Source organism: Python bivittatus, unplaced genomic scaffold, assembly GCF_059951505.1.
Source record: "Python bivittatus isolate LINGU-HERP-01145 unplaced genomic scaffold, Pbiv_v1 ctg000840_np1212, whole genome shotgun sequence".
Classification (NCBI taxonomy): domain Eukaryota; kingdom Metazoa; phylum Chordata; class Lepidosauria; order Squamata; family Pythonidae; genus Python; species Python bivittatus.
Window position 1 is genome coordinate 10,793,337 of NW_028277113.1, and position 26,317 is coordinate 10,819,653.

Here is a 26,317-nt window from a genome sequence, read left to right on the forward strand (position 1 = left end):
TGGTTCTGTTACTCATCTAGCACAAAAGCAAAATAACAACAGGAGGAGGAGAACTCTGCTAGTAAGTAGAGATGAAATGTGGGTAGAATTTGGGAAACAGCTGTATACTTCACTTAGTCCTGTACTGGTTGTGCTGGCTTGGAACAGCTCCAGGGTTTCAGGCAGAGGTGTTTTCTGGATGTGCCTGGAAATGTTGGAATTTACTTTTAGAATTTCTGTTGGGCAGTGGACTGAAAGGATAGTTAGAGAAGAAAGCAAGCCTGTTTCCCATTGCCCAGAAGCACGGGGAAAAAGAAAAGCTTTGTGACTGGTAGTATGCTCCACAAGTGGAGCATTGCAAAGAGGGAGCAGCCCCAGAAAGCCCCCTTGCCATTTAGCCATCCCCACAGACTCTCTCCAGGCTCAGAAGTACTTAAAAAAAACCAAACCTGACTTCATACCTTGCAGTGGTCTCCTTATTTTCAACACATTCTCCTTATTTTACCCTTCCATCTCTCTAGGAGGATGTTTTCAAAATTACTCCTGCTCCCTACTCAGAAAATCAGGCGAGGACCTGACTTTCCTTTTATGCAAAAACACAGAGGGAGACATTATGATAAAATGGCAGTATGATAAAATGGCAGGTGGACAAGTAGAGAAGTAACAGGCAAAACAAACACTTTCCAGAATGGCCATCCGTCGCTTGGGAATACTGTATATTCTTTGCTTGGGGAAGGAGCCAAGGTCAATTCAGATTCCTTCTAGAGATGCTGCCAGTTGACATAATCAAGCCTTCCCTGCCATGATCTTCCTCAGATATGTTGAATTACATTTCCCAACATTTCCAGGCTCATTAAGCTAAACAACCCAGGTTTATAGCAGCTTTGTATGTTCCACCATTAGTAGCTATATCAAACCCTTGCTTCCAAACCAGGAGAATTCAGACAACACATTAAACCATAATTTGGTTTGTTTGGTTTTGGGTTAGTGTGATATTTAAGTGTAACATAGTTCTTTATTGTGGTCAATGATCAGAATTCTGCAAATTAACAAAGTAAATGAATACCTTATATTTCAAATAAAATAAAATACAAACATAACATTTTAACTACATCAAGGAAATCAAAACATGATGGGTTTTACAGACAGTATAACAAGATTTTGCCACATTCAAGGGCACCGAATCATCATGTTCTGACAGGAGTAGTAAATAAATCAGAATTGTCTCGGTACTTTACCAGATAAGAAGTTATATAATGGGCCTTTGCATCTTTAGAGAAGTGATGTTTAAATCCAGCAAATCATTACTGTTTACAAATCTTAGTTTATGCTTTGAGCCATGCTTGTTCAACAAACCATGGTTAAAATAAAAGATTTCATGTTGTGTGAACCCAATCTAGAGCTGAATTCATCATACTGTAACTGAACTGGGAGTTGAATAAAATGGTAAACATAGTCATAAAATCATTCATTTGGTTTTGGCTTAATGTGACATATAAGCCCAGCTACGTGGCCTTTTCTACAGGTAGTCCTTGACTTACAACTATTTAACAACTGTTCAAAGTTATGATGGTGCTAAAAAAAGTGACTCATGACCGGTCCTCATGCTTATGACCATTGCAGTGTCCCTGTGGTCACATGATCAAAATTCAGGCGCTTAGCAACCGGTATGTATTTACAATGGTTACATCATCTCAGGGTCATGTGATCACCATTTGCGACCTTCCCAAGGGGCCTCCAACAAGCAAAGTCAGTGGGGAAAGCTGGATTCGCTTAACAACTGTGTGATTCACTTAACAACCATGGCAAAAGGTCATAAAATTGGGTGCAACTCACTTAACAACTGCATCGTTTAGTGATGGAAGTTCTGGTCCCAATTGTGGTCAAAAGTCGAGGCCTACCTGTATAACTTAAGATTAATATAGGGATTGAGAGAGTTGGACTACTTTAAGAGCAGAACCATTCATTTACCGACCTCTGGAAGCAGTCGCCAGGGAGAACTGGGTGCTCTAAGCATACATTAGAAATATGAGTTAATATTCCATGAAGCCAAGTGTTTTTTCTTTCTCTTTTGTACAAAATTTTATTTGATTTATATACACACACACAATGTTTGTTTATTTATTTAAAAAGGTGTGGCTTTCCTTTCAGTAGTTTCAAGAGTGAAACCACTGTGATTTTTTCCTTTTGACAATAAACAGCAGAGGCATTTGCAGCTATTGGTTTCCAGATAAAAACTAATCCAATGTGATTTTTATATTTATATTTGTATTTTGCTTAGTACTAATGAAATTGAAACTTGTTTGACTTTGATGCCACATTGGTTTAGGAATGCTGAATCCTAAATATGAAACAGAAAATATGTGTTTATTTAAATGATTTATAAAGTCACCCATCTCACAGCAGTAACTCTGGGCTGCGTACAAAAATTAAATCCATCATAACAATACATTTCCATGACAGCCAGTTAAAACAATAATCCCCAAACAAAAAGCCACATCACCAACAGAGCTCACCTAGGTTCCTGGCCCAAATGCCTGGTGGAACAGCCAGGTCTACAGTGCCTTATGGAATCTTGGGGTGGATGGTATTCCACAGGGTAGACACAGCCACAGAAAGGCATGACTCCAGGGTCCAATAAGATAGTACTGTTTAATGGAACGGGCCCAGAGCATGGCCTCCCTGCTAGACCTGGTAAGCTGGGTAGAAATATAATGGGGGATAGGTGGTCTCACAAATAGCATGATCCTATACCATGTAGAGCTTTATAGGTAGTAACCAGAACCTTGAACTGGAGCCGGAAGCTTATTGGAGACAGTACAGCTCACGAAGCAACTGTGTTATATGAGTATCGCAAGAGACACCCAAATCTGCTCACACTACTGTGTCTTGGACCAGTTGCAGCTTCTGAAGGCTCTTCAAGGGCAGATTCATGTAGAGCATATTACAGTAATCCAAATAAGAGGTGACTCTTCTCTTCTATATATGTTAATAGTTCATGCTAGACACTGGTGGGATTCACATGTTGCACTAAGACATAATGTTATTCATTACTTGGCTTAATGCAATAAACGGACCCAGCCATTGTGTTTTATTAACCATGGTTTATGATTCAGTAGGATGTGAAAATGAAAATACTCATTCTATAAGCCATGATAAAAGCAATCTCTCTCCTGACCTAATGGTAATTGATAACCATAGTATTTATTAAGTACTTCTCCAAAAATTACAAATAAATAGATCATGTCGTTGATCTGTATGGACTGAGTTGCTTGATGGATAAACCAAATGTTACAGTGTTAGTTCAAATAAATTGATGGGCAGACTTTTCAAATCTGAAAAGGGCTTCTTTTTTGAACATAATTACATTTAGGGTACCTGTAAGAATAGGAACGCATAATTCCCCCCCCTAGGAACCCTGTCACAAAGAACTAGGAAGATGCTCTGGCCCAGAAGTGTGAAGGGAAAATATCTTCAACAGTTGATGTTGGCTGGTGGTATCAAGCCTAAACCCTGCACATAAAAATTTGCCAAGGATCAAGATTACTGCAGCAAGTGCAGTGAACATAATCCTTTACTAGGCAGAGCTTCTGATACCCAAGTGATAACAAGTAGTACTTCCCTGTAGCACTCTCTCTTTTTCTTGCTTACAGGTAGTCCTCACTCAACGACCACAATAGGGACCAGAAAACTCATTAAACGGGGTGGTAGTTAAGCAAGGCATCACATGACTGCACCCGATTTTTTCTGACATTTTTTGTGGCGGTTGTTAAGCAAATCATCACAGTTGTTAAGCAAATCACATGGTTCCACATTGATTTTGCTTGCCAGAAACTGGCTGGGAAGGTTGCAAATGGTGATCATGTGACCCCAGGACGTTGCAACCAACTTAAGTGGGAGCTGGCTGCCAAGCGCCCAGATCATGATCACGTGACTGCGGGGTGCTGCAACAGTCATAAGTGCAAGGACCAGTTGTAAGTAGCTTTTTTCAGCACCATTGTAACTTCAAATGGTTGTTAAGCGAGGACTACCTGTACTTCTCTGTCCTCACTTAGTTCTTTCGGTCAACCTGAAGGCAGATTTGTCCAAAGTATGAAAGTTATGGTTAAAGTAATATTTCTCAATCTTGGCAACTTTAAGATGCTTGGACTTCAGCTCCCAGATTTCCCCAGTCAGCATGGAAGTCCACAAGCCTTAGAGCTGCCAAGATTGAAAAACACTGGGTTAAAGTAAAAGCCATGAGAAACATGGCTCTAGGTATTAGGTTATCTTCTGTCATTTCTATGGAATAAACACTGGTTGACCCATATGTTCTCTTCCCTTAATGTCTGTAGGATCAGGTAATAATGTCTGTGAATAAGCTATCACAGAGAAGATGAAGTATCATAGAGGCTGTTTACCAACAGATGCTTATCAGTGGACTCCATTTATATATTCAGCTGAGAAGCATCAAGTGATGTGAAATCCAGTGAGGTTCACATATATGGGGACCAGTCCCAGGCTTCTTCAGGGAAAAGAGAAAGAAGTTTTCTGGCTTAAGTGTGAAAGGTTGCTTCTAGTTGGTAGTTTACAAACTTGATGTGAGGAGTTATAATTGAATTCACTCTTCCTGCAACCCTTTCATCCAGTGTACAAAAATTATATTAATCCATTAACTATCCATTTGAAGTTCTACTCGTACAAAACTCATAGCTTCCAGCTTTTCCCCTCTCTCTATCTATCCAACACTCTTGTATTGATGTTGCAACAGCTTCCAGGTCTACACAGACTCAAGTGAATCACAAGAAGAATCCTTATAATTTAATAACATAAATAAAGGTCTTGACCTCACAAACAAATATATGCCCCTGTATTGTTCAGGCACAGGTATATCCTGAACATGAAGAATAAAATAGCACTCAGAAAACACTTACTTGAGAAAGAATTTTAGGCTGGGCTCCCACATCAAACTAAAGTACGGTTTACTTAATTATAACCTGTTAAATAAGCCACTATGTTCTGAGTTTACATAGCCATCAACCTATAAACTATGCTTCTACACGCCAAAATGATTAGGTTCACAGAACACACTAAAGCCAAATCAATCAAACCTCATAATAGCTTAATGCAATATGTGAATCCAGTTTTACAAAGATCATTATTCTAAAATTCCCTTGCCCTTTCGTTCTTCTTCAGCAGTGCTTTATAATTAGACCACAAAAAATCCAGAATCAGTTTTCATTGGATCATCCGGAAGAAAAAGGAATTGTGCAAAACAAAACAGAATCTACAATAGGTTGCATTTCCTTAGGACTAAAATACTTTTATTTTGTAACCAAAATCACAAAACAAGCACATTTTTTTTTAGTTCAAAGAAGCCATACAACCAACTATTTGTGTCTAGGTTTTCAAGTAGTTGCTAATTCTGTATGGTATATAATGTTTCCAGAACTGAAGTTCTGGGGTGGAATTTTTCACCCTTGTTGTAAAATATAATCCAATCACATAAGCTTACATGTACGTCCCACTGTGTTCTGAAGGGCTTACTCTCAAGTATCTGTGTATATTATTGCAGTCTTAATTAAAGTAACAGGTGTAAGAATTGATTTTAAAAAATGGAGTTTTTTTTAAAGACACATAAATAGACTGTAAGTAGAGAGGTCTTTTACAGTATTGTATAACAGCTAGCATTCTCAATTCCACCATGATAAAATTTCATCTGCAAGGAAAAATATTTGCAAATTTAGTTTTGTGTAATCATATGTAGGAGATTGTGTAATATAAACCTTGGTACAAGGCATCACTGCATCTAAATCAAGTAACATTTTTATTCTATGCAGCCTCCCAGGCCAAAGCACAATACTGGGGTATCTGATTACTTTGAAAATATTTCAAAAAGTAGTAGGTCATATCATTCTTTCTCCCTCAGTGCATTATTTAAAATTCAAATGTTCATTGGAAGACGCAGAGCAGAAATAAAGTCTTTGCTGTAATATGATATTCAATATTAATTAAATCCAATAAAAGGGTATTCTGGCACTGAGTCCAAGACCGGCCTTCTCCACTATGATACACTCTAGATGTGGTCTTCTACATTCATAATCCTGGAGCCAACAAAATCTATTTCTCTTGCTATAATATGCATACCATTTAGATCTCAACTCTTGCTGTTGGCAATGTAGTCACCTCCTCAGACAGCAAGCCACAACCTATCTTTTAGTAATCATTGGCCAACTGCAGCAATCCTGTGGCCAACAGCTGCTTAGTGCTTTTAGTTCTCTTGGTGAGGCAGCAATTCAGGGAGAGAGGGACTGGGACTGGGGAACTGCATTTATTACATAGTCTTGCTGCCAGTTTGGAAAAAGGTAGGGCTGAACAGTCCACAGAGGAGCGCTGCATTCATTTCACAGCTTCACTGCCAACATTCCAGGCAACCAGCTGGAAAAGCCATTCTATAGAATACAGGCAAACTGAACCAAGGGCTGCCATGCTAAATTAAGGGTGTTAAGCATTAAACTCAAAACCTGCACTGCTGTGCATCCTGATCTATCAGCAACAGGTACTCATTTCCAAAACAAAAGTCAAGATCATGAAGGGGATAATATTTAGCATTATAGCTTGTATCTGCTAACTACTAAAAGCACATCACATATATTAAATGCTTCTCCATCGAGGTATTCAAAATAGCCTTCACTGCCCTCTCCCCAAATCTTCAGCTTAATTACCATTCTGAAAGGAAAAGTTATGCAGCTTGTCCAAGATTACTCAATGAGCTTCACAGGAGCCTTCCCTTTCTTACTGATACTCTAGCTGCTATGTCACACCACCTGTCAATAATGATCATATCCATGTTACAAATAAAACATAGTTGGGAGATTATTTATATATTTAAAATGTTTTATTCCCCCCCCCCTTTACTTGTAAAGCACTCAGATGATAATAATAATAACAACAACAACAAAACTACCATTTAAAATCACAGTTAGAAAATTACAAAGTTAGTAAATCCCAGAGAAAAAGTTGACTCTAAATGAGCTTCAAGCAGTGAGGTATTCCACACAATGGAAGCAATGTTTGAAAAGGTCCATTTCTGTGAAGATATTTGCCAACGTTAAAGGGGATAGGAATTTGGATGGAAATCTTTCTCACTGTTCTTACAACCCAAGACATTCATGTAGCAGGAGATGTGTTTTCTTCTTAGATCTCAATCCAGTTAGGTCTTAATCAACACTAATCAACACTTCAAATTGTACCGAGATGAACTGGCGAGCCATGCAACAGAAGGAAGAGTGAGGCTGTACACTCTGATCTTTTAGGGGCCGTCACAATTCTAACTGTTCTATTTGGGATCAACTATAGCTTTATCAGGGTGTTGTGAAACAGCTCCACACAGATGGTGTTACAGTAATCTGAGAGGTGACAAAGGCAGGGGTTACTTTGGCAAAGTCAGCATGTTCCAGAAATGGCTGTAGGTAAGCTTTTAGCCAAAGCTTGAAAAATGCCCATCAAGCCATGGACATTATCTGAGCACCAGTCAGTGCACCCACTCCTTCAAAGGCAATGTAACTCCATCCAAAAATCTGATACTATGATAGAGGATCAGGCTGTATGCTCCAATGAAAGTCCTTTTTGCATAAGATATATGATGATATGCACAGTTTCCAGTCATTCTACCTTAACAATAAAAATGGGATTTGTGAGCAATACACCAAGTACCACTCTATTCTATATTGAACTTCCAGGTTGGAAACTGCAGGATATCTAAGACAAATTTTAATTGAATACAACTTTTACTGGATACCTCTTAGCTTATAGCACATGTTCTGCTATAGAAGCTCTCATCCGAAAGAACTTCTGACCCTTGTTAAATCACAGTCTATCACCCTTACTCATTAAATCAAGCACTGATCATCACCGTGAGAAACTTTTACAGTTGTTGGGGTATTTCACGCATAAGATGATTCTAAATGAACAATACTTTTCACAAATGGTGTTTTGCAAGGGCTCTCTGCCAATAAAGCTCTTAATAAACTATTTTTGCTGAAAAGTCAGTCTGACAAAGGATGGATTTATTTGCATCTCTCTTTACCTCATGTGATTGGCAAGTAGGGCAACTCAGATGCTAAGTTATGCACTCTCTTATTAAGAACAAAGCTTCATACTCCCTGGCACTTAAAATATACAGATAAAGTGGTTAAAAGTCACTATCCACCAAAGAGCTGTAAATCCTTCTAGGACAACCTCATGCTGATACAACACTTTATTTGTGATACACTATAGGATATGCCAATTTGGGAACCAATAAACAGTTATACTAGTAGTTGTGCTTCCTTAAAAACTATTGGTTTTCTTTCCAATAGTCATTGAAAGCTGATTGTGATAAAAATGCTTATTACTACCAAAATACGTCTTTACTTTGGAATGGAATTCCAAATCACAGAACTAATCTATAGGCCTTCCATAAATTGATGTATCTGTGTGTCTGTGCTACCATTGTCCTTATTCACTATATCTGGAGCAGATTAAAGAAGAAAAGGACTGTTTTTCTGCCCTCTCAACACCACAAAGATTACAATCAAACCATGCTGGTGTTGGTGTTTTAGATTTCTTCCATACTTTGAATCCCACAATAAACCATACAAACAATCCCTGGATCACGCCAGTACATAAACTGCACCAAGTTACATTCTAGAGAGAAAACAGAAGACAGAGCAAAATGCTGCACAGCTGAATTTCCAGTTCTGTATTTTAAAACCCAACATTGCCAATGATGGCTATGTTGTATAACTACTAGTATAACAGGTAGGAGCATCATCATTTTCCTGTATCTCAATAGGAAAAAAGGTCTTCCATGCCTTGAATTGGCACTATAATGCAAGGCCTTTCATTTAGCCTCAGAAACATAAATACGACCTTTTCACCTCTCTTTATCTGTGGTAGGCATAGGAGAAGGGCCATATAGAAAGGGCACAAAATTCAATCAATCTGCCAAGTAAAATATAATAAAATAAATATGCTAATCTATCTATATCTATATATCAAAACGCAGGATCCAAAGCAAATAATCACGGCTCACTGCAGCGTTTATTATATAAACAGTACGTACTGGAGGGGACCCCACCAAAAGGATAGTGAGAGCCACCCCGCCAAACAAAAGAAGTGCACTGATGTTTATACATTTCAGAAAAGGGAGAAATAATGCATACATACATATCCATAAGCAATAGATCTTGGGTTACTTCCTGCCCTTCTGCTATCTACTATCTTTAAAGAAAACAACTGTATTAGTGACAAGAAACGGGTCAAAAGGAGAAGTCAATTTAGGGTGCCAAATACCAGAAAAAAGACATCCTTTATTGGCATCTTGAGGACAGATTCATGAGTTACCATGGGAATATTCTGATAAGCTTTAAAACAGACTGGTGTGAACTAGATGATCAACCAGTTCCAATGCTACTGCAAATTCCTTATGTTTCAATTTGATTTAAATGATCCCGTTCATCAGAAAACTTATTTTCCTTGCAATATGCAACACACACACACACACACACACACACACAAGGGCAGAACCTGAAATGCTTTTGCCTTCTCATGATGAGATTTAGAATAAAACACAGGTAAGCTAAGTGATAAAAATAAGCTTACTGAAACATAACACCAATTGCAAACGCAGCATGTTACTCTGAAGTTAACACATTCCTATCATTGATTACTTACATTAATATAGTGTAAGATTGCACATATAAAACCAAGTATAGCTGCGGTGTCATCTTCAAGTCACTTTCTAAGTGATATGCCAGACATTCACTTAATTATTCCTTTTCCATCTCTGGTCATCAGCATACTTACATAAACAAGGTTAGCTCTTGGCAAATACCAGGTTTTTGAAGTGCCAGCTCCCAAGTTCATTTCCAATGCTGAAGCTGCTCTGTGCTTGGGTTACAGCAGTTAATGTCTCTCTCAGCTAAAACTGGGTGCTCCATGGCAGACAAGCAAAAATCTAAAACTTGCACATTAATGGGTCATAAATCAAAGGGCGGCTTACTCAGGTTGCAAACTTATGTTTAAGCAGCTGGACCATTGGCAGTCATGGAAACTTTTCTTTCTCTTTAATCAGCAGTGCAGACTGATGCCCACTGGTTCTTATTGTGTGAGGTCAGATGCACTCACATTCAGGGGTTTATCAACTTTTTGAGTCTCTGCTGAATTCAGATAAGTGGGTCCTTTAGCCTACACTGCTCCCTTAAGATCTACATGGCAGACATTCAGTATGGCTCTGAGTGGTTAGAGAGATTGGGGAGTATCCTAGCTGTAAAATAGGTAACTCCTATTTTAGAGTTACCATAACTGGACTGCAGAGATTCAAGTGATCTCTAGATGGCAGCCAAGAGTTAGTGTTTTATGAATCTGGTTGCTGCATCTAGTGGTCAACCAGATTTTTGCATGCCACTTATGGTAGACCAACCTTATATTGTTAGCTGTGTACTGCAGAATGAAAAATCACAAGAATGCAATTCTGGGCATTTTCCCACTTCATCAGTGAATGATTTATGAAAGCTTTGCTAATGCTCAAAGCTGTGAAATACTATTGAGCAACAGATTGGTTTATTCTTATGTTATTTATTATATGTTTAAATCACCTAGTTATTTAAGCTGTGATACCATGAAGTTATAACAAAACAGAGGGAAGTGTAAAAGCATCAATAATTTTTCTTCTATGTAACCTACCACTTAAAAAAGAAAAAAAACTACACAGGATTTGGGAATCTAACTGACATGTATGAATTTATGCCAAGACTTTTAAAAATATGTATAGGAGGATAGTTCAAAGGGGTCAACTTCTTAAGTAATTGTGTGCAGCAACAGTTCAAGTTAGAATAAAAAGTGCAATATAATCATCTTGTTATGTTCTCAGAAATCCTTGAGGAATTCTTGGTGGGAGGAAGACATGGGGAAGAACAATATTTACTCAATAACGTGCTTTCCACAAAGTGCTGCCCTCCTGCTGTGCTGTGTCCAGAACTCCCACAATTCTTAGCCAGTGATAGTCCCCAGAAAATGGAGGGGGGTGCTCCACACTGGGACACACTGATATGGGCTTTTCAAAGGTTCAGCTGGACTAATTCCCCCTCTGTTCTTCCTCCTTGGTTTCTGAAAATTACACTTTGCATATTCCATGATTCAGTTATTCTCTTCCTCAGCTCATCCTGGTGTCATAGGGTTGCACAACATCAGGCTATTTAAGTCAATGTTTATATGAACTTCGCAAAATTGAAAGCAAGCTTTTTCCCAGATTTATCACCTAGTTTCCCTACCACCTCCAACTCTGGATAATGGACTGACTTGGCAATGACAAGACAATGTTAACTTCTAAAAAATAGCAAATGTAATAGGGCCTTAGTTGGTTGTATCTGGACAGGAATACACTGATGCCTACCCAACAGCATTGCTAGCATTCTGGATTTGTTAATTAGTATACAAGTAGTCCTCGACTTATAACCATTAGTTTAGTGACCATTTGAAGTTATGACAGCACTGAAAAAGTGACACCAGTCTTTGCACTTACAACCATCGCAGCATCCTGGTCACGTGATCGCCATATGCAACCTTCCCAGACGGCTTCTGGCAAGCAAAGTCAGTGGGGGAAGCCGGATTCACTTACCGACCGTGTGATTAGTTTAACGACTGTGGTGATTCGTTTAATGACCACAGCAAAAGTGTCATAAAATCGGGTGCAGTCACCTGATGCCTCACTTAATGACTGCACCGCTTAATAACAAATTTTCTGGTCCCTATTGTGGTTGTAAGTTGAGGACTACTCGTATACCTACTGGAAGCTTTCATGGTCTTTAAAATAGAAAAGAATCATGTATTTCTTTCTAAACAAAGTGTTTTGCAAAGTGTTGTAACAGTATGTGAGAATGACCTTGGGAGACAGGAGGAAGAGTCGCAGACTAGACAACTGTAATGCAAAAGGTATCTCATCTCACAGAAGGAAAAAGAGCACGGGAAGCATCTCAGAAGGGACCCTCCCTAGTTTTCCAGAGGGTAAAAAGAAAGGAGGGAAGGAATACTTTCAGACTTGCAAGACTGATGTCAGCCCTTCGAGGTAGTCCAGACAAGAAGCACAAAGCATGAGTACTAACACTACCTTTACTATAAGGTAACAGTCACAGAATCTTGCAAGTCTGAAAGTATTTCTCCTTCTGAAATGCTTCCCGCTCCCCTTCTGTTTCTGTGGGCTGAGATACCTTTTGTATGACAGTTGCCTAGTCTGCAGCTATTCCTCCTGTCTCTTAAGGTCATTCCCAGATACCATTACGTATGTGCACAAGACATTGTTTATTCTGAATTACTGTTTTGCTTCCAAAACTGAGAGGCAAGCAATTAACTAAGTTTGTTACTCAGGGAATGATTCTGTCTCATTCAGCCATTGGTTCTCATTAGTTAGGCATAATGTTAGGACACATGCTGAATGATAAACATAGATAATTCTTCCACAGGATTTTCCAAGGATTACTAATGAATTACTCAATACTTCCTTTACTCTGGGAGGATAACATTCTTTATTTCAATGTTTTAATTTGATTGTACACCACTGGAGAAATTACAACTATGTTCATACAATCTAATAAAACCAACGAGAGTCCCATATTATGTTAAGTACTTTAGAAATTAAGTTATGGACCAGTGTTTTCTTTGGTAGATTTCATTCTAAATATATGTTAACTCTGCACAAAATAGATGAACATGATGCTCACTTACGCAGGAAGACAGCAAGAATATGGACATCTATTTGTGTATGTGTGTGTGTTTGTTTTTTTGTCAAATATGAGGATTGGCTTCTAGGCCTGATACGACACATGTGTTTAAAAGTTTCCTTGACTTTAATGGAGCTCACCTTAACTAATATATAAAATTAAACATCATTATATCAAATCAAAATAAGGGCAAATACACTTTCTCTTAATGATTCATTTTTAAAATGTTAAGATTGCAATCCTGTAATATTTAACTGAAAATAAGCCCTTTCCCAACTTGATATAGACAGATTTACACTATTTAAGTAGTGTAAATCTGTCTATATAAGAATAAGACCCCAATCTATTCTTAATCGTAAGGCATACAATACTGGCCTGTATATTATGTCATTAACAGAACCACTCTTTGGGTAATTTAGCACGTGCTTCTCCAGCTGGATGGCTTCAGATGAGCTGATGCTATACTTTCAATAATTTCCACCAATATGGCCAATGCTAATTGTTAATTCTAGGAATTACAATCCTAATTAATCTGGAGGGCGACAGGATGAGAAAGACTAATGCAATCTTTAGAAAAGACTGATATAGTTGGACTATAGCTGGTGTTACTTAAATTTTTGGAGCTTAACCTCCTTACTTAGTACCCACATGGTATTAAGCCATGATGTGATGTTTGGTTTAGCATATCATGTAAACATAGCCAATTATTGCTTATTCAAAAAATCTTGGTGAAGCATATCCTGATTGGAAACCAATCCATTTTCAAAAGGATACTCAGACAAAACTGAAAATTTTAACCCTTATTCATGAAAATTTTAAATGCATTTAAAAGAGCACGAACAAATGGCTTTGCTAGGTACTTGCCTAGGAATCTGACACTATTTGCTCACCGAATCAGAAGAAAATAAATTTATCTTCCCCTCAGGAGGATAATATTCTTCCAAAGTCATTACATATTCCATGATATCCACAACTCTGCTCAGTATATTGCTAGCTGAAATTGCAGCTCAGTGACAGAGTATACAATTTATACATAGATGCCTTAGGTTCAAACTGCTTTCTTTAGTGTTTATAACTAAATATAGCAGATTATATGAAGGACCACTGCAGAGATTTTGGAAATCACACCACACAACAATTTATCTAGGCCAAAGAGACCAAAAGTCCTTCACATGTTGTTGATCACACCTCTTAGAATCTCTTGTCGGTGATCATACTAATGGATGGACCTGTGGAACCTTTGGGTTAAAAGAAAGCAAAAGACCAACTTCCAACTAACTGTCCCAACATATACTCTTGACTGTAATTTTCATCACCCCCAGCCAGCAAGACCAATGATTAGAAGCTATGGGCATTGGAGTCCAATAAGAATCTTCACATATTGAACTGGCAACTCATTTCCTTCTCCCCCATGGAAAACACTACTCATAATGCAGACACAACTTAAGAACCCCCAATTCGTGCAAATATCCCTCTGCCCCAAAGTGGAAGTACAACTTAGGGTCCAGAAAGTTATATATACACTCCCAGAAGGTATCTACTCCCACACCTCCACCATCCAATCCACTAGGCCTTAAAAAGCTTTGAGGAAACCAGGGTGCAGACTTGCTTCCTGTGACCTGCAAGGATGCTTTATTTTAAACAAAAGTGCAACTGAAGTTTGACAGACCCTTTCCCTGAAACCTTGGGCCACCTAATCTTAAGCATGTGAAGGTGAGGTAAGACTGTCTGACAGGGTGCTCTTTGATAGGCTGAAGCATTTCCCTACGATTGCATGCGATTTAGCATTTGACCCCAATAGTGAAAAGTTGCTCTGGCCAACCCATGCTGCCTTCCAGCGTGTGAGCAAAAGTTAGGACCATGAGCAAGCTGAGCTGAGCTGTCACGGGGGAGGGAGTTAGGGGAAAAAACAGGTAGGTAAAGGGCCGCCCCTCGGTACCACTCACCTTGCCACAGCCTGGGGGTCCCCAGAGAATGAGCGAGGGGATTTCGTGAGCCTCCAGCAAGGACCGTAAGAGCGTCTCTTTCCCCAACACCTGGTCCTGCCCCACATAATCCCCCAGTTGGCTCGGCCGCAGCTTATCCGCCAGGGGCTTCCCTTCCAGTTTTTGGGCCACGCTCTCCCCACTCAACACTGGCCCCGAGGCTTCCGCTGCTCGCCCTGGATGCTCCACCCGCCGCTCTTCCCCCTTTCCCCGATTTGGGGAGGCAGCAGCGCCCGGGGGCGCCCCGCCTTGGGTTGCTCCGGAGTTTCTGCCTCTGTGAAAAACGGAAAACACCGGGGCTGAATCGAGGTCACTCTCCGGCTTCTCTTCTCGGTTCCTCCGCTCCGGAGATTTGGAGAGCCGCATTTTCTTAGGGCAGGGCTGCTGAGCCAAGGAAGGCAGCCCCGTCCCTGCGGCGGGCTTCGGGCCGCTGCTGCTCCGGCCTCCAACCTGTTTGGCGGGCAAGTCTTCCTCTCCGCCCTGCTGTTGCAAACAGGTGTCCAGGTGTAAGTTGATGCGCGCGGCTGGGAGTTCCACCAGGCAAACGGGGCAGCTCACCAGCGGCTCTTCCTGCGCGACGCCTCCTTCCATTTCCCGGCAGGAGGGGGGACGGTGGGACCCTTAAATCGACACTAATCGGCCGCTTCCTCTCTTTGGTCTCTTTTGAGCAATGCCCCCTAGACCCTCCCCGACGAAAAAAGCAGAGGCATCGTCAAGGAAAAAGCCTGCCTCTGGGCTCCAAACGAGCCACAACATGCCAAGAAGGAAGAGCTGCAAAGTCACCGCCTCCCTCCTTGGCGGGCCGCTTGCGGACCTGCAGGCTTTCGGGAATTGTAGTTCTTCCGCCCGACTGTAAACGAACCCGAGACCTGAGGCTCTGTATGCCGCGCGTCAACTCTCTTTTTTGCTCGAACTTTAGAAGAGCGCGGGGATATTTTGTTACCTCTATATTTCAAGAACGGAAAAGCGGTTGCTTGTATGGACTTTTAACACACACGGCCTCTTTTCCCAGGGAAATAATTTGCTGAGGCGGGGGAAACGGTACACGCACAGAAATGAAGGTGGCGGAGCTGGCTGCAAAGGTGAGCCTGCCATTACAGTAGTTAGAGCAATGTTTCTCCAACCTGATAACTTTAAGATGTGTGGACTTCAACTCCCAGAATTCCCTAGCCAGCCTGGGAATTCTGGGAGTTGAAGTCCACACATCTTAAAGTTGCCAAGTTTGAGAAACACTGAGAGAAAAACAGCAACTTGGGTTTAACCGGTTTCAGGAATCATGACAGGACAGCAAATTATTCCCTGGGTGATTGTGCATTTACAGTTTCAAAACTGTAATATATCAAAACAGTTTCAAAAAAATATTCTTCAGCAGATGCAATGTGCGAAAGCAAAAACTAATGTGATTGGCTGCAATTTTAGGATGATAGTCAAATCTTAAACTGAAGTTGAGCTGGCAGTGCTGTAAAATTGCTGAAAGGGCTAATGCGATTTTTCTCTGCTTCCAAATCATGAGAAATAATACCTCTGTCTTGTTCTCCACTGATGCATCTCATCTCATGGCCAGTTCTGGTTCCAAACATCAAAAAGGATATAATTAAATCCAGCAGGGCAATGGAATTCATTAGGGAAATTGAAAATTGAAGAGTTGAGTAATTTTTACTTGAGAAGAAAGAAAGGGGATATATCGTCAAATATAAAGTGGCACACAGAAGAATGCTAAGATTTATTCTCTGTTATTCTGGAGGGTAGGACTTGATTAAGGGGTTCCAGAAGAGTCGATGCTAGAGACAAGGACATGCCCACTACTGCCTTCCTGAGCCACCCCTTGGGCTGTGAGAGGCTTGGAGATGTTACTATATTTTGTGTGTGTTCTATAAAAAATAAGATTCATGGAATGTAAATCATAATTTATATAAATTTTATTGCAAATAAAAATTAAATGCATTTACATATCATATTAGTAACTGCCTGCTCTTTCTTAATCACACACCTACCATTCAGCCTATAAATGCAGTGAAAAGGGCTGGACTGGAGCAGTGAAGAAATAAGAGCTTTGCCCAAATAGATGCTGCAGATAGATTCTTCTTCTGGTTCTTCTCTAAAGTAAAAAGCTGAGACAGCCACTGTGGTGTGGTGATTAGGATGCTGGTATAGAGAACTATGGAGACCTCAAGAGGTTGTTCCCTAGGCGCCTCCTTTGTGCAGTGCCAAGGATTGACCAATATCTTCCCTTTTATTCAACACCTACATTAAACCTCTGGGTGAGGTCATCCACCAGCTTGGGGTTCAGTATCATCAGCATGCTGATGATACCCAATTATATCTTTAACCCCAGGCCAGCCAAGTGAGGCTGCCAAGGTTCTGCCCCAGTGCCTGGAGGCTGTACAGGTTTGGATGGAAAGACCCATCTCTGGCTCAATTCTACCAAGACTGAGCAGCCGTGAATGTTAGGGCCACCTAGATCTGGGGATAGTGCATCTTTAACCTTGGATGGGGTCATATTTCCTCATTCAAGAGTAGGGGTATTCTGGGGATATTCCTGGACTGATGGCTCCTGCTTGATGAGCAGGTGGCAGCTGTGGCCAGGAAGGCCTTTGCACAGCTTCATCTGGGGCACCAGTTGCGCCCTTGCCTTCAGATAGTCGCTCATGCCCTAATCAACTCATGGCTCAACTATTGTAATGCACTATAGGTGGGGCTGCCCCTGAAGACCACTTCAACTGCTCCAGAACACAGGGGCCTAGTGATGGGCATGCCTTGGTACCCCTATGTGATACTTCTGCTTTGTGAGCTGTACTGATTACTAATAGTGCCTTTTCTGTCATGTCACCTGCCCTCTGGAATGAGATTCCCTATTACCCATGTGGGTCCCACCCTGCTGGCATTCTGGAGAGTCCAAGATCTGGCATTTCTTCCTGACCTCAGATTAGGCTGGTGGGGTGCCTGCTGGATTGTGTGTGGGTATGCCATCTGGCACTGGTTCTTGTTATTTCTTTTCTATTTCTTTCATAATTATTGTTTTGTACTTTGAGTCTGTTGGTTTTACTGTACACTGCCCAAAGATGGTTTGGAATCAGATGCTGCCTAAATTGAATCAATTAAATTAAATTAAATTCCCATTTAGCTATGAAGCTCTCTGAGTGGCCTTGGAACAGTCCCTGCACTTAGCTGAGCTTACTGCATCTTAGTTCATTTAAGATTGGTGGGAGAAGAAAATGTGTGTGCGTATGTCTGTGCAATAGGGAGACAGGCTGGGTGCAGTATACATGGTATGTTATGGTCCCTGAGAACAAATAAGGAGATATATATGCAATGAAGACATGTTTAGGGTTATTGTTATTGTGTGCAAGCATACATACTACTCTAATCACAGTACTCTCATTATTCCACCAAGCATCCTTTTTCATACTTCTCATTAGGGTAACTTCATACAATTCTGTGACCGTCTGATATATTTTTTCTACTCTGTTCCAAGCAGCTTCCACATCCTTTTTCCTCATGTCCATTCATTCTTTAAGAGATCGAACTACCTTTTACAGTATTATCTTTTCATACAGGGCTTATACTTTCTCTTCCTGAAGTCATCTTACTTTTACTCTATCTTTCATTTATTGCCCTTTCTTTCCTGCCCTCTTTCCTTCAAAATCTACTCTTGATGGGCCTATTGACCTTCTGCCCACCATGGTTTGGTCAACATAATGCTTTTTAATAAGACAGAGAAGATGGCAACTGGGTTATCAGCCTTAGCTGCACCCTTGCCATATGCAGCATTCTCTTCTAATAAAACAGCACTGGCCAGGATGCCACAAAAGCCCAGTTTTATCCCAAGCATGGTCAGACTTTACCATGATCTCTAATCCAGAGATTGTCTTGCAAGCCAACATATTGTTATCCACACAGCATTACCTAGGAGGTACATACAATGCACTAACACACATTTGGGATATTATTATTGTTATGGTTATTGTTATTGCAATCCTTAATCCAAAGTCAGTTCACTACAGAGAGAATATTAGAATTTAGATTAAAATATTTTTTGAAAATATTAATTAACAACAATAACAACAACAATTTATTAAATTTATATGCCACCTGACTCCCAGCAGCTCTGTGCAGTTATTTATTGTTAAAATGTTTGGAGTTCAACATGCAATCTTTGAAAATCCATGTTTCATGCTAAGTCTATATTCCCTTATTCCAGATGCTGTTTCTCTTTCATATTTGGCTGAATCCACCTCAGCGCACCTTGGCCAATGTTTCTCTTTCTTCACTTTGCCCTGCCTCATCACTGTAATCTGCCTGATCACATGAATATTTCTTTCTAAAGAGGTTCCCCATGATGTGCTATTTTGAGAAAGATGGGATAATCCCTAGTTTCAAGGATTTAGCAGTTATGGAATCGTTCAATAACCACCCTACCTAGTCCAATAGGGGTTAAGGAGAAAGGAATGGAAGGAATCAAAGAAGTTAAATAAAATTATCATTATTTAATTTATTTTTAGGATGCTTCAAGCACCTTGAAGCAATTTACAAAATATAAATTGTGCAATCAAAACCATAAATTCAAAACAATATAGAAATCATATACAGTTTTTTAAAAAGAGGAGGGGATAAAACCAGAAGCAAAACACATTTATGCCACATCCCACAGGGAGGCCTGGATGAAGAGAAAGATTTTCAGTAGATATCTAAAAGATGTAACAGTAGCAAATTTCACTAGGGAGAGTATTCTGTGGGTCTGTGGCATGTATCTCCCAATGATGTCTGTGATCAACCAGTACTATAACAGCAAAGGTTGTCTATCAGGCATTCTAATCCCAAGGTTGTTTAGGACCTCATATTGCATAAGTAAAATCCTGAACCTGGCTTGTTAGGTAATTGGTAGCCAGTCCTGTTGCTTCAATGGAGGTGTATCATATACATGGCTAGGTGGTAGCCTGGATGTTACATCATGCAGCAGCTGTTTTTCTGAGGGTTGGAAAGAAAGCATTTATCTCATGTTCAATATTTTCTATTTGCTTCCTTTTTTACAGGCAGTAAACAAGAGAAATTGCAGTAGATGCTTCTATATTGATTTATGAAACTACAATGAATAAACATATAATTGAATACCAAGCTGAGTTCTATCAACTTAACCAGCTAGACGACATGACCACACAATATTACAACAGCAGAGAGAATAGAATGACGTTCTTTCATAATTTGGAAACAGTGAAAAGTTTCACAACCGATCAAGAGGTATGTGTGTGTATATTATTTCTAATGATCTACTGTATGTATTGTACAAACTGTGGCCGGATTATCTATAAGTTCTTCCAAGACAATCGTTAAGTTGCTGTAATGCCATTAAGAAATATTCACAATTATGGAAGACTTTCAACTATGATTCTGCAGTTCTAGGGCATCTGATAGCTGGAATCAAGTTTGCTTTTAGGTGAGATCTAAGCTCTTTAGAATATCTAAAGCTCTTGTATATTCTTTATTTCCACATCCACCTTGGGAAGCATGGCAAAAGAGTGAGTTTATTGCTCAGAAGTGGCAGAATTTTTTCTAAGTTTATTTAGGGAACAAATAAATACAATTTAGAACCTTGATGCAACCCGCCTCGCCCCAATAATAACTTAAGAGTTCTTCTGATCAGGTTTATTTTTATACTGATATTGTATCTCACCTTAATGGTTAGTTTCCAGTAGCACAGTATCTTAAGATATGGCGTGTGTGTTTGTGTGTGTTGAAATATTTATATTTTTACTTCTCTCATTTACAGTACTGAATTGCTTCAATGGAGGTGCCCCATTAATTATGAGCAACGAATGAATTATTTAACAATAACACTGTATGAAAAGTTAACGTAGGATATATGTTGCTTCCTTTTAAACAGATACATCAACAAAACTTCTTTTTACTTATTTACAGAACGATTGCTTCATTTGACACAAAGGCTGTCTTTTCTTTTGTTTCTGGTTTCTTCCCCCCTGCCCCTTCCTCTATCCACCTGTCAGGTACATCTCTCAATTTCTCTCTGTCTGGCTTTTCTGCACTGTAGCCTTCAGCTGTTTATCTCTCATGCATTAACTAGCTGGAAATGAAGCCAGGTTAAGAAACCCTTTCCCAGATTTCACAATGATGGCCAGGTGTTCTGTCTGGACCACAACGAACAAGGTTCCTGATTGGTGGATTCTCCTGCTTCCTTTCCCCTCCCACTCAGGCCAGGAAAACAAGCAGCAATTGCTTTCCTTCCTTTGGGCATGTCTTTTGAGGACAGGTAGGAAAAAACCCCTCAAAACCTATAACAGTGGTACAGTTCTTCCTGTCACTTGGGCTAGAAGGGGAAATTGGGCAGAACTGTTGCCACAAAGAAATTAGCAGCATTTTGCTATTCCTCTGCCAAAGGGAGAAAAAAAGCCCACAAAAGTCCAGACTTTCATGACAGACAGCCCAGAAGCCTCATATGAAATAGCTGTCGAAGGCCGACAGTGGGGATGGGAGGGGCACACCCATCAGAACACACACCAGCCATTTGCATAAGATGGAATGAAGCATTTTAGGTCGTCCAGATTTCCCTGCTTGTACCACCTTTGATGCAGAGCAAGAAAACTCAGGTGGAGGCTGCCCTCTTAGCATCCTGAGAGAGGGGGGCTGACCACAATGTTATCCCCCTCAGAAAATAGTAGGTGATCCATCATCACTGTGAGGCGAGTAGGAAGTGCAGATCAAACCTCACCCCCCACCCCTTTGTCTCTCTGGGTTCTTTTATGTTTTTGGGTAGCTTGCTTATAAAGGAGCAATCAGTTACCCTTCACTTATAGTCCATCAGAGCAGCAAACCACCATTTTATCACAGAAAAATGTGGCTATCATGCACACATACACACCCAGAGTCTTTCAAAGAATTCTGAGAGGTGTGCTACAGAACTGCAATAGAAGTTCCAGCTCAAGGAAACCCATAAAATTCATGCCTGAATGAAGAACTGAGCCTGGATCTCTCTGCCTGATCATCTTATCACACTGGCTGCCCCTTTGGAAGAAGTTGTAAATCCAGTCAGCAACTACTTTTATAAGTGGCCTTTCCTGAAGAGGTGACAGAGGGCAGGCAAGGGCACTCCTTCCAGCTATTGCAAGCGCTAACCAGTTCTGTTGCAATACTCATCTGCTCCTTACATAATCCTGTTGGCTCTGAGTTAACATCTTTGGGAGGTGATGCAGGAGGATTTAATGTTTGGTTTAATATTACTCACAGGGTCTATGTTAGATCCTTGAGGAGCTGTTTATTGATCCCTAAGGGTGCATTCTGATGAGGCTTTTGTGAAATCTCTACCCAGGGCATTTTATGGACAGTCCAGACATTTTCATCATCTCCCACTTGTAATCTTCTGAGCTTTTTCTGCCTCTTTTTCCATCTGTTGCCTTTTTGCAGAACAAAAAGCTTCAAAGGAAGAAAATCCAGGGAAGCTGTATTAAGGCATTTGATTGTTAGAGGAGGGTGTGTGTATGTCATGGAGACTGTTTTATGGCACTATGATTTTATATGTTTGTAAACTGCCAGGACTCTTTACAAAGTCAGTGGTATAGAAATTCTGTAAGTAAGTAAGTAAGTAATCCTGGATTCCATACAACTAGTTTCTACATAATAAAATATGTAATTTGATTAAATTATAAGCATTGAAAATATTGCCCTACAGACAGTTGCTCAGTGAAAGCTGCCAGTTACTTCCAGTTGTGGATATGATCTCATTCTGAGACACGAGCGGATGTATACCTGTCTGCTTTTATATGCTATCATTCCATGATCATAGTGTTTATCTGTTTTTAAGCCCAAAGACAGCTATTAAAAAGGATTCTAAAAGGATCTTAATACAGCAAGTAAAATTGTGGAGTTCTTCACTGAGCTAGAAAACAAAGATTTATATTTTTCCAGGGTTTCTTCTTTTCTGAGCCTAATTCAAATGGATGCTCATTGTGACCTATAAAGCGGCCAGGGTTTTAGGCAGATGCTCCATTTAACAAGTTCAACCAGAGGATCCTCAGTAGTGATCACAACTATCTTATCATAATAGAAGTTAGTGATGTAATTCATATTACTATCTACAAGGCTTGTTGTTTTAAGAATATTATGCCCAGCACCTATACTGTAAATATGACTGTAGCCTTGCTTGTTAATCTAAATGGCTTAGAACCAATATCCTGTTGGAAGACTGAACTTTACAGTTGGGCATTAGTGGAAGGAATGGAGGCATCCCATGATCTTGTATTCTATTCTGTTTGATCAAAGTTATTTTTGCTTGTCAACCCACACTGATAGAATGGACTTTAAATAAATAAGAAAATGCAAGGTGAACTTCTCTTGAACTTTCATAGGCAGTAGTTCATAGTGTAACCACTTGTAAGGGACTGTGAAACAGATACGTTTTGGTGATAAACTATATGCTGTGCATACCGCGGTTCCCTAGTTCAACATTTAGTGTAAATTATCTTTGGCTATTAGATCAGAACTCAACTGTAGTAGATTGAATGAGAACATTGCCAAGCTTAACTGGAAATTTATCCAATAATGTGAGAGAAGTAAGAAATATTATCAGCCTTCTAGATACTTGTTAAATCACAATGTTTATTCCATGATATTGATTGGGCGTTCCATGATATTGATTGAATGTAAGTTTGATGTCTGTCCTTCAACTGCATCTTTTTGCATCTGTTTTTCTTTTCCTTCTGTGTGGGCTTCAGCAGCTGCTTCATGCTTATCACTGAGCGTAGACAAATATGGAAATATCCTTGAAGAAGATATGTGACAGCCATTAGGAAAACACGAGCTTACCCCTGAAATACAGGAAAGAGTGAGGAAGAAACTCAAGATAGCTCCACCTTGACTATCTTTAGTAAAAGAAGGAGGGAAATAAATGCTGTTAGGCTTTCAAGATTCTGGTACTATAGCCTACATCAATAAAGTAGAGTTCTAGTATTTCTTGTGGTGTCTGTTTCCTGACATGGATGACCTTGAAGGGCTGACACCAGACCATCCCACGGCTTGCTTGATTGGTACATGGGCAATGGCATAAATACAGTGAAGGCATGGAAGCCTACTAGCTTGAGTCATAAGGGGTTATCCAGATGTGATTACTCTCTTTTCCTTTTCCTGTTCACCCTCAGTTGCTGCAGCTAGGGGAATGGTTTGGTACTGACCTCTCTCAACATGGAGAGGCCTCATTTGAGAAGTTTGCCTTTGGAGCAAAAGAGCTCTACTTAAATACATAGAACTTCCTTATTGCCACCTTTGGTGCTGAGTCTGCCTCCAGTGATCACAGCATTTGAACCTTGACTAATGGAAGATCAGGAAAAGCAGACTGTTTTAGTAATACCATAGCTAATTTCCTCCTATTGTTAATGTTACACTAAGTGCAAAGCATTAACATGGTTTGTATTTTCATGCTTTCAGTCCAAATAGTAGGTGCTAAGCTTTCTCCATAAAATTGTTGTACAGGTAGTCCTCGACTTACGATGGCAACTGGGACTGGAATTTCCATCACTAAGCGATGCAGTCGTAAAGCGCGACCACATCGCTTAGTGGCAGCCCTGCAGTCCCAGCTGCCATTGTTAACCGAATCCTATGGTCGTTAGGCAAGGCAACTTCCTCCTGGCTTCCCACAACCAAGTCAGTGGGGAAGCCAGCAGGAGATGCAAGTCCCAGGCGGCTTGCAAGCAAGCCTGCAGGGAGGTAAATGGCTGCTGCTGGGTGAGGGAGGGCGCAAGGGGGTGTGCGAGGCTGCAAGAGGGTCCAGCGAGGCTTGGGGAGGGTGTGTAAGGGTGTATGAGAGTGTGAGGGAGGCGCAGCGAGGCTCAGGGATGGTACACGGGGGTGCAGCAACTTGCAACCTTTCCTGCTGGCTTCCCATTGACATTCTGGGGAAGCCAGAAAGGAAAGATTGCAAATGGCAATCACATGATTGTGGGGCACTGCAATCGGTCATAAGTGCAAGTTGATTGCCAAGCACCCAGATCATGATCACGTGACAGCAGGGGTGCTGGGACAGCCAGAATTCCAAGGACCGGTCATAACCACCATTCGCTCAGCGCCATCGTAACTTTGAACGTTTGCTGAAAGAATAGTCATAAGGACTACCTGTACAGAATAATCAATCTGAGCAATCTAGCATGTTAGATATAGCAACATAAAGTAACTTGATTCATTCAAATAGCTTTGCTTTGGTCCAATTGCTAAGGTTTACAGGGCAATCTTAGGAGATTCCCTGGAGTTAGACCTTTTGTCTCCCTACTCAATGTATTGTCTATACAGAGTGGCAGCACTGCTCCAACATTTCAGGGAAAAATCTTTCACAGCCCTTTTGGGGTTGTGGGGTTCATACTTAGGAGCATCTGCATGATAAACAACTACCACTAGCCAATACTGGCTGACCTCAGAGGTTAAGCAGGATTGTTCCTTGCTAGTATTTGGGGGGGAACTGCCTGGGAATTCCAGAATGGTTGCCTAGATAGTGAAGCTAAAAAGCATCCCAAAAACTGCCTCGGTGCAGATCTCATCTGCTGAGGTCCACTTGAGAGTGTCTTTTTACCACTGAATAACAGGTCTGCATATTTACTCATAAATTAGTTCAATAGACTACTTGTGGTTACTTATGCAGCTATAAAGGAGAGGAATAAAGGAATTTATCTGGGAAAAAAATCTGCAGTTTAAACAGTCATTAAAGTGTAGGCTATAGATGAAGACCCCTTACTCAATAGAATTCTCTGTCAAGATATATCATATTTTAAAGAGATCTTTGAAAACGTACATATTTTCTCTGAGTTTTAATAATTAGTGTATTACACTTGTTATTAATTAATAAATCTAGGGCATGCCTAGTTTTAAACTATTTTATTGTAGCTGGCTGATTTTCAACAGATAGCTTAGAACTGATATATCATTCTATGAATTTGTAATATTGGTATGGCATGTTTTATACTGTAAGCCATCCTGGAAGAAAGTGCTCTTTAAAGGCAGCTAAGAAATGCATGACTTAAACTAGTGAAATGCTTCACAAAGTGTTAATTCAGTCCAACATTGTGAGGAAGTCTGCAACTTCAGTATTGTTTCTCAGACAGGGCTTCTGTGCTTAGCCATACATGGTGATGCCGGGATTAAGAAATCATAAAACTTGGCTCCAGCCTAACATTAATCTGGAGGAGTTTACTTTTGATTGCATAGCAACACAATGCTATTAATTGGCATCTTGGCCAATGAATTTTTAAATAACTTAAAACAACCTGAAAGGTTCACATAGCCTGGATGCATTTTTATTTGGTTAATGACAATTTGCTAGAAAGAGGATTCATACACAGGCCTCAGCATCTGTGCTTGCCTGTCAAAAGAAAGCTATGTTCCTTGCATTTCTTGAGGCTCGGCATCCGTTTCCTGTTACATATCATACTTGCTATGTGTTAGCCACTTGTCTGCTGAATAAAAATAAGATGTAGGAATTCGTTAATTAGTCCTATCAGAATGGGATGTTTCTCTATGATCACTTGATCACTTTATTTCTCTCCTCACACCAGAATATTCATTCTTATTTAACTGTAGCCAAAGTCTAACTCTACAGCCTCTAAATGCTGACATGACATG

The 26,317-nt window shown here is 40.2% G+C and overlaps 1 protein-coding gene across 1 annotated transcript in view; it reads right to left on the reverse strand.

The window, feature by feature from the left end:
• Positions 1–15,514, reverse strand: part of WRNIP1 (WRN helicase interacting protein 1) — a 41,867-nt gene extending 26,353 nt beyond the window's left edge. The window contains exon 1 of the mRNA XM_088130658.1: positions 14,666–15,514. Within this exon, the coding sequence (XP_087986784.1) occupies positions 14,666–15,295 (630 nt within the window). The 5' untranslated portion in view covers positions 15,296–15,514. The remainder of the gene's footprint in view (positions 1–14,665) is intronic.
• Between the last annotated feature and the right edge of the window lie 10,803 nt (positions 15,515–26,317).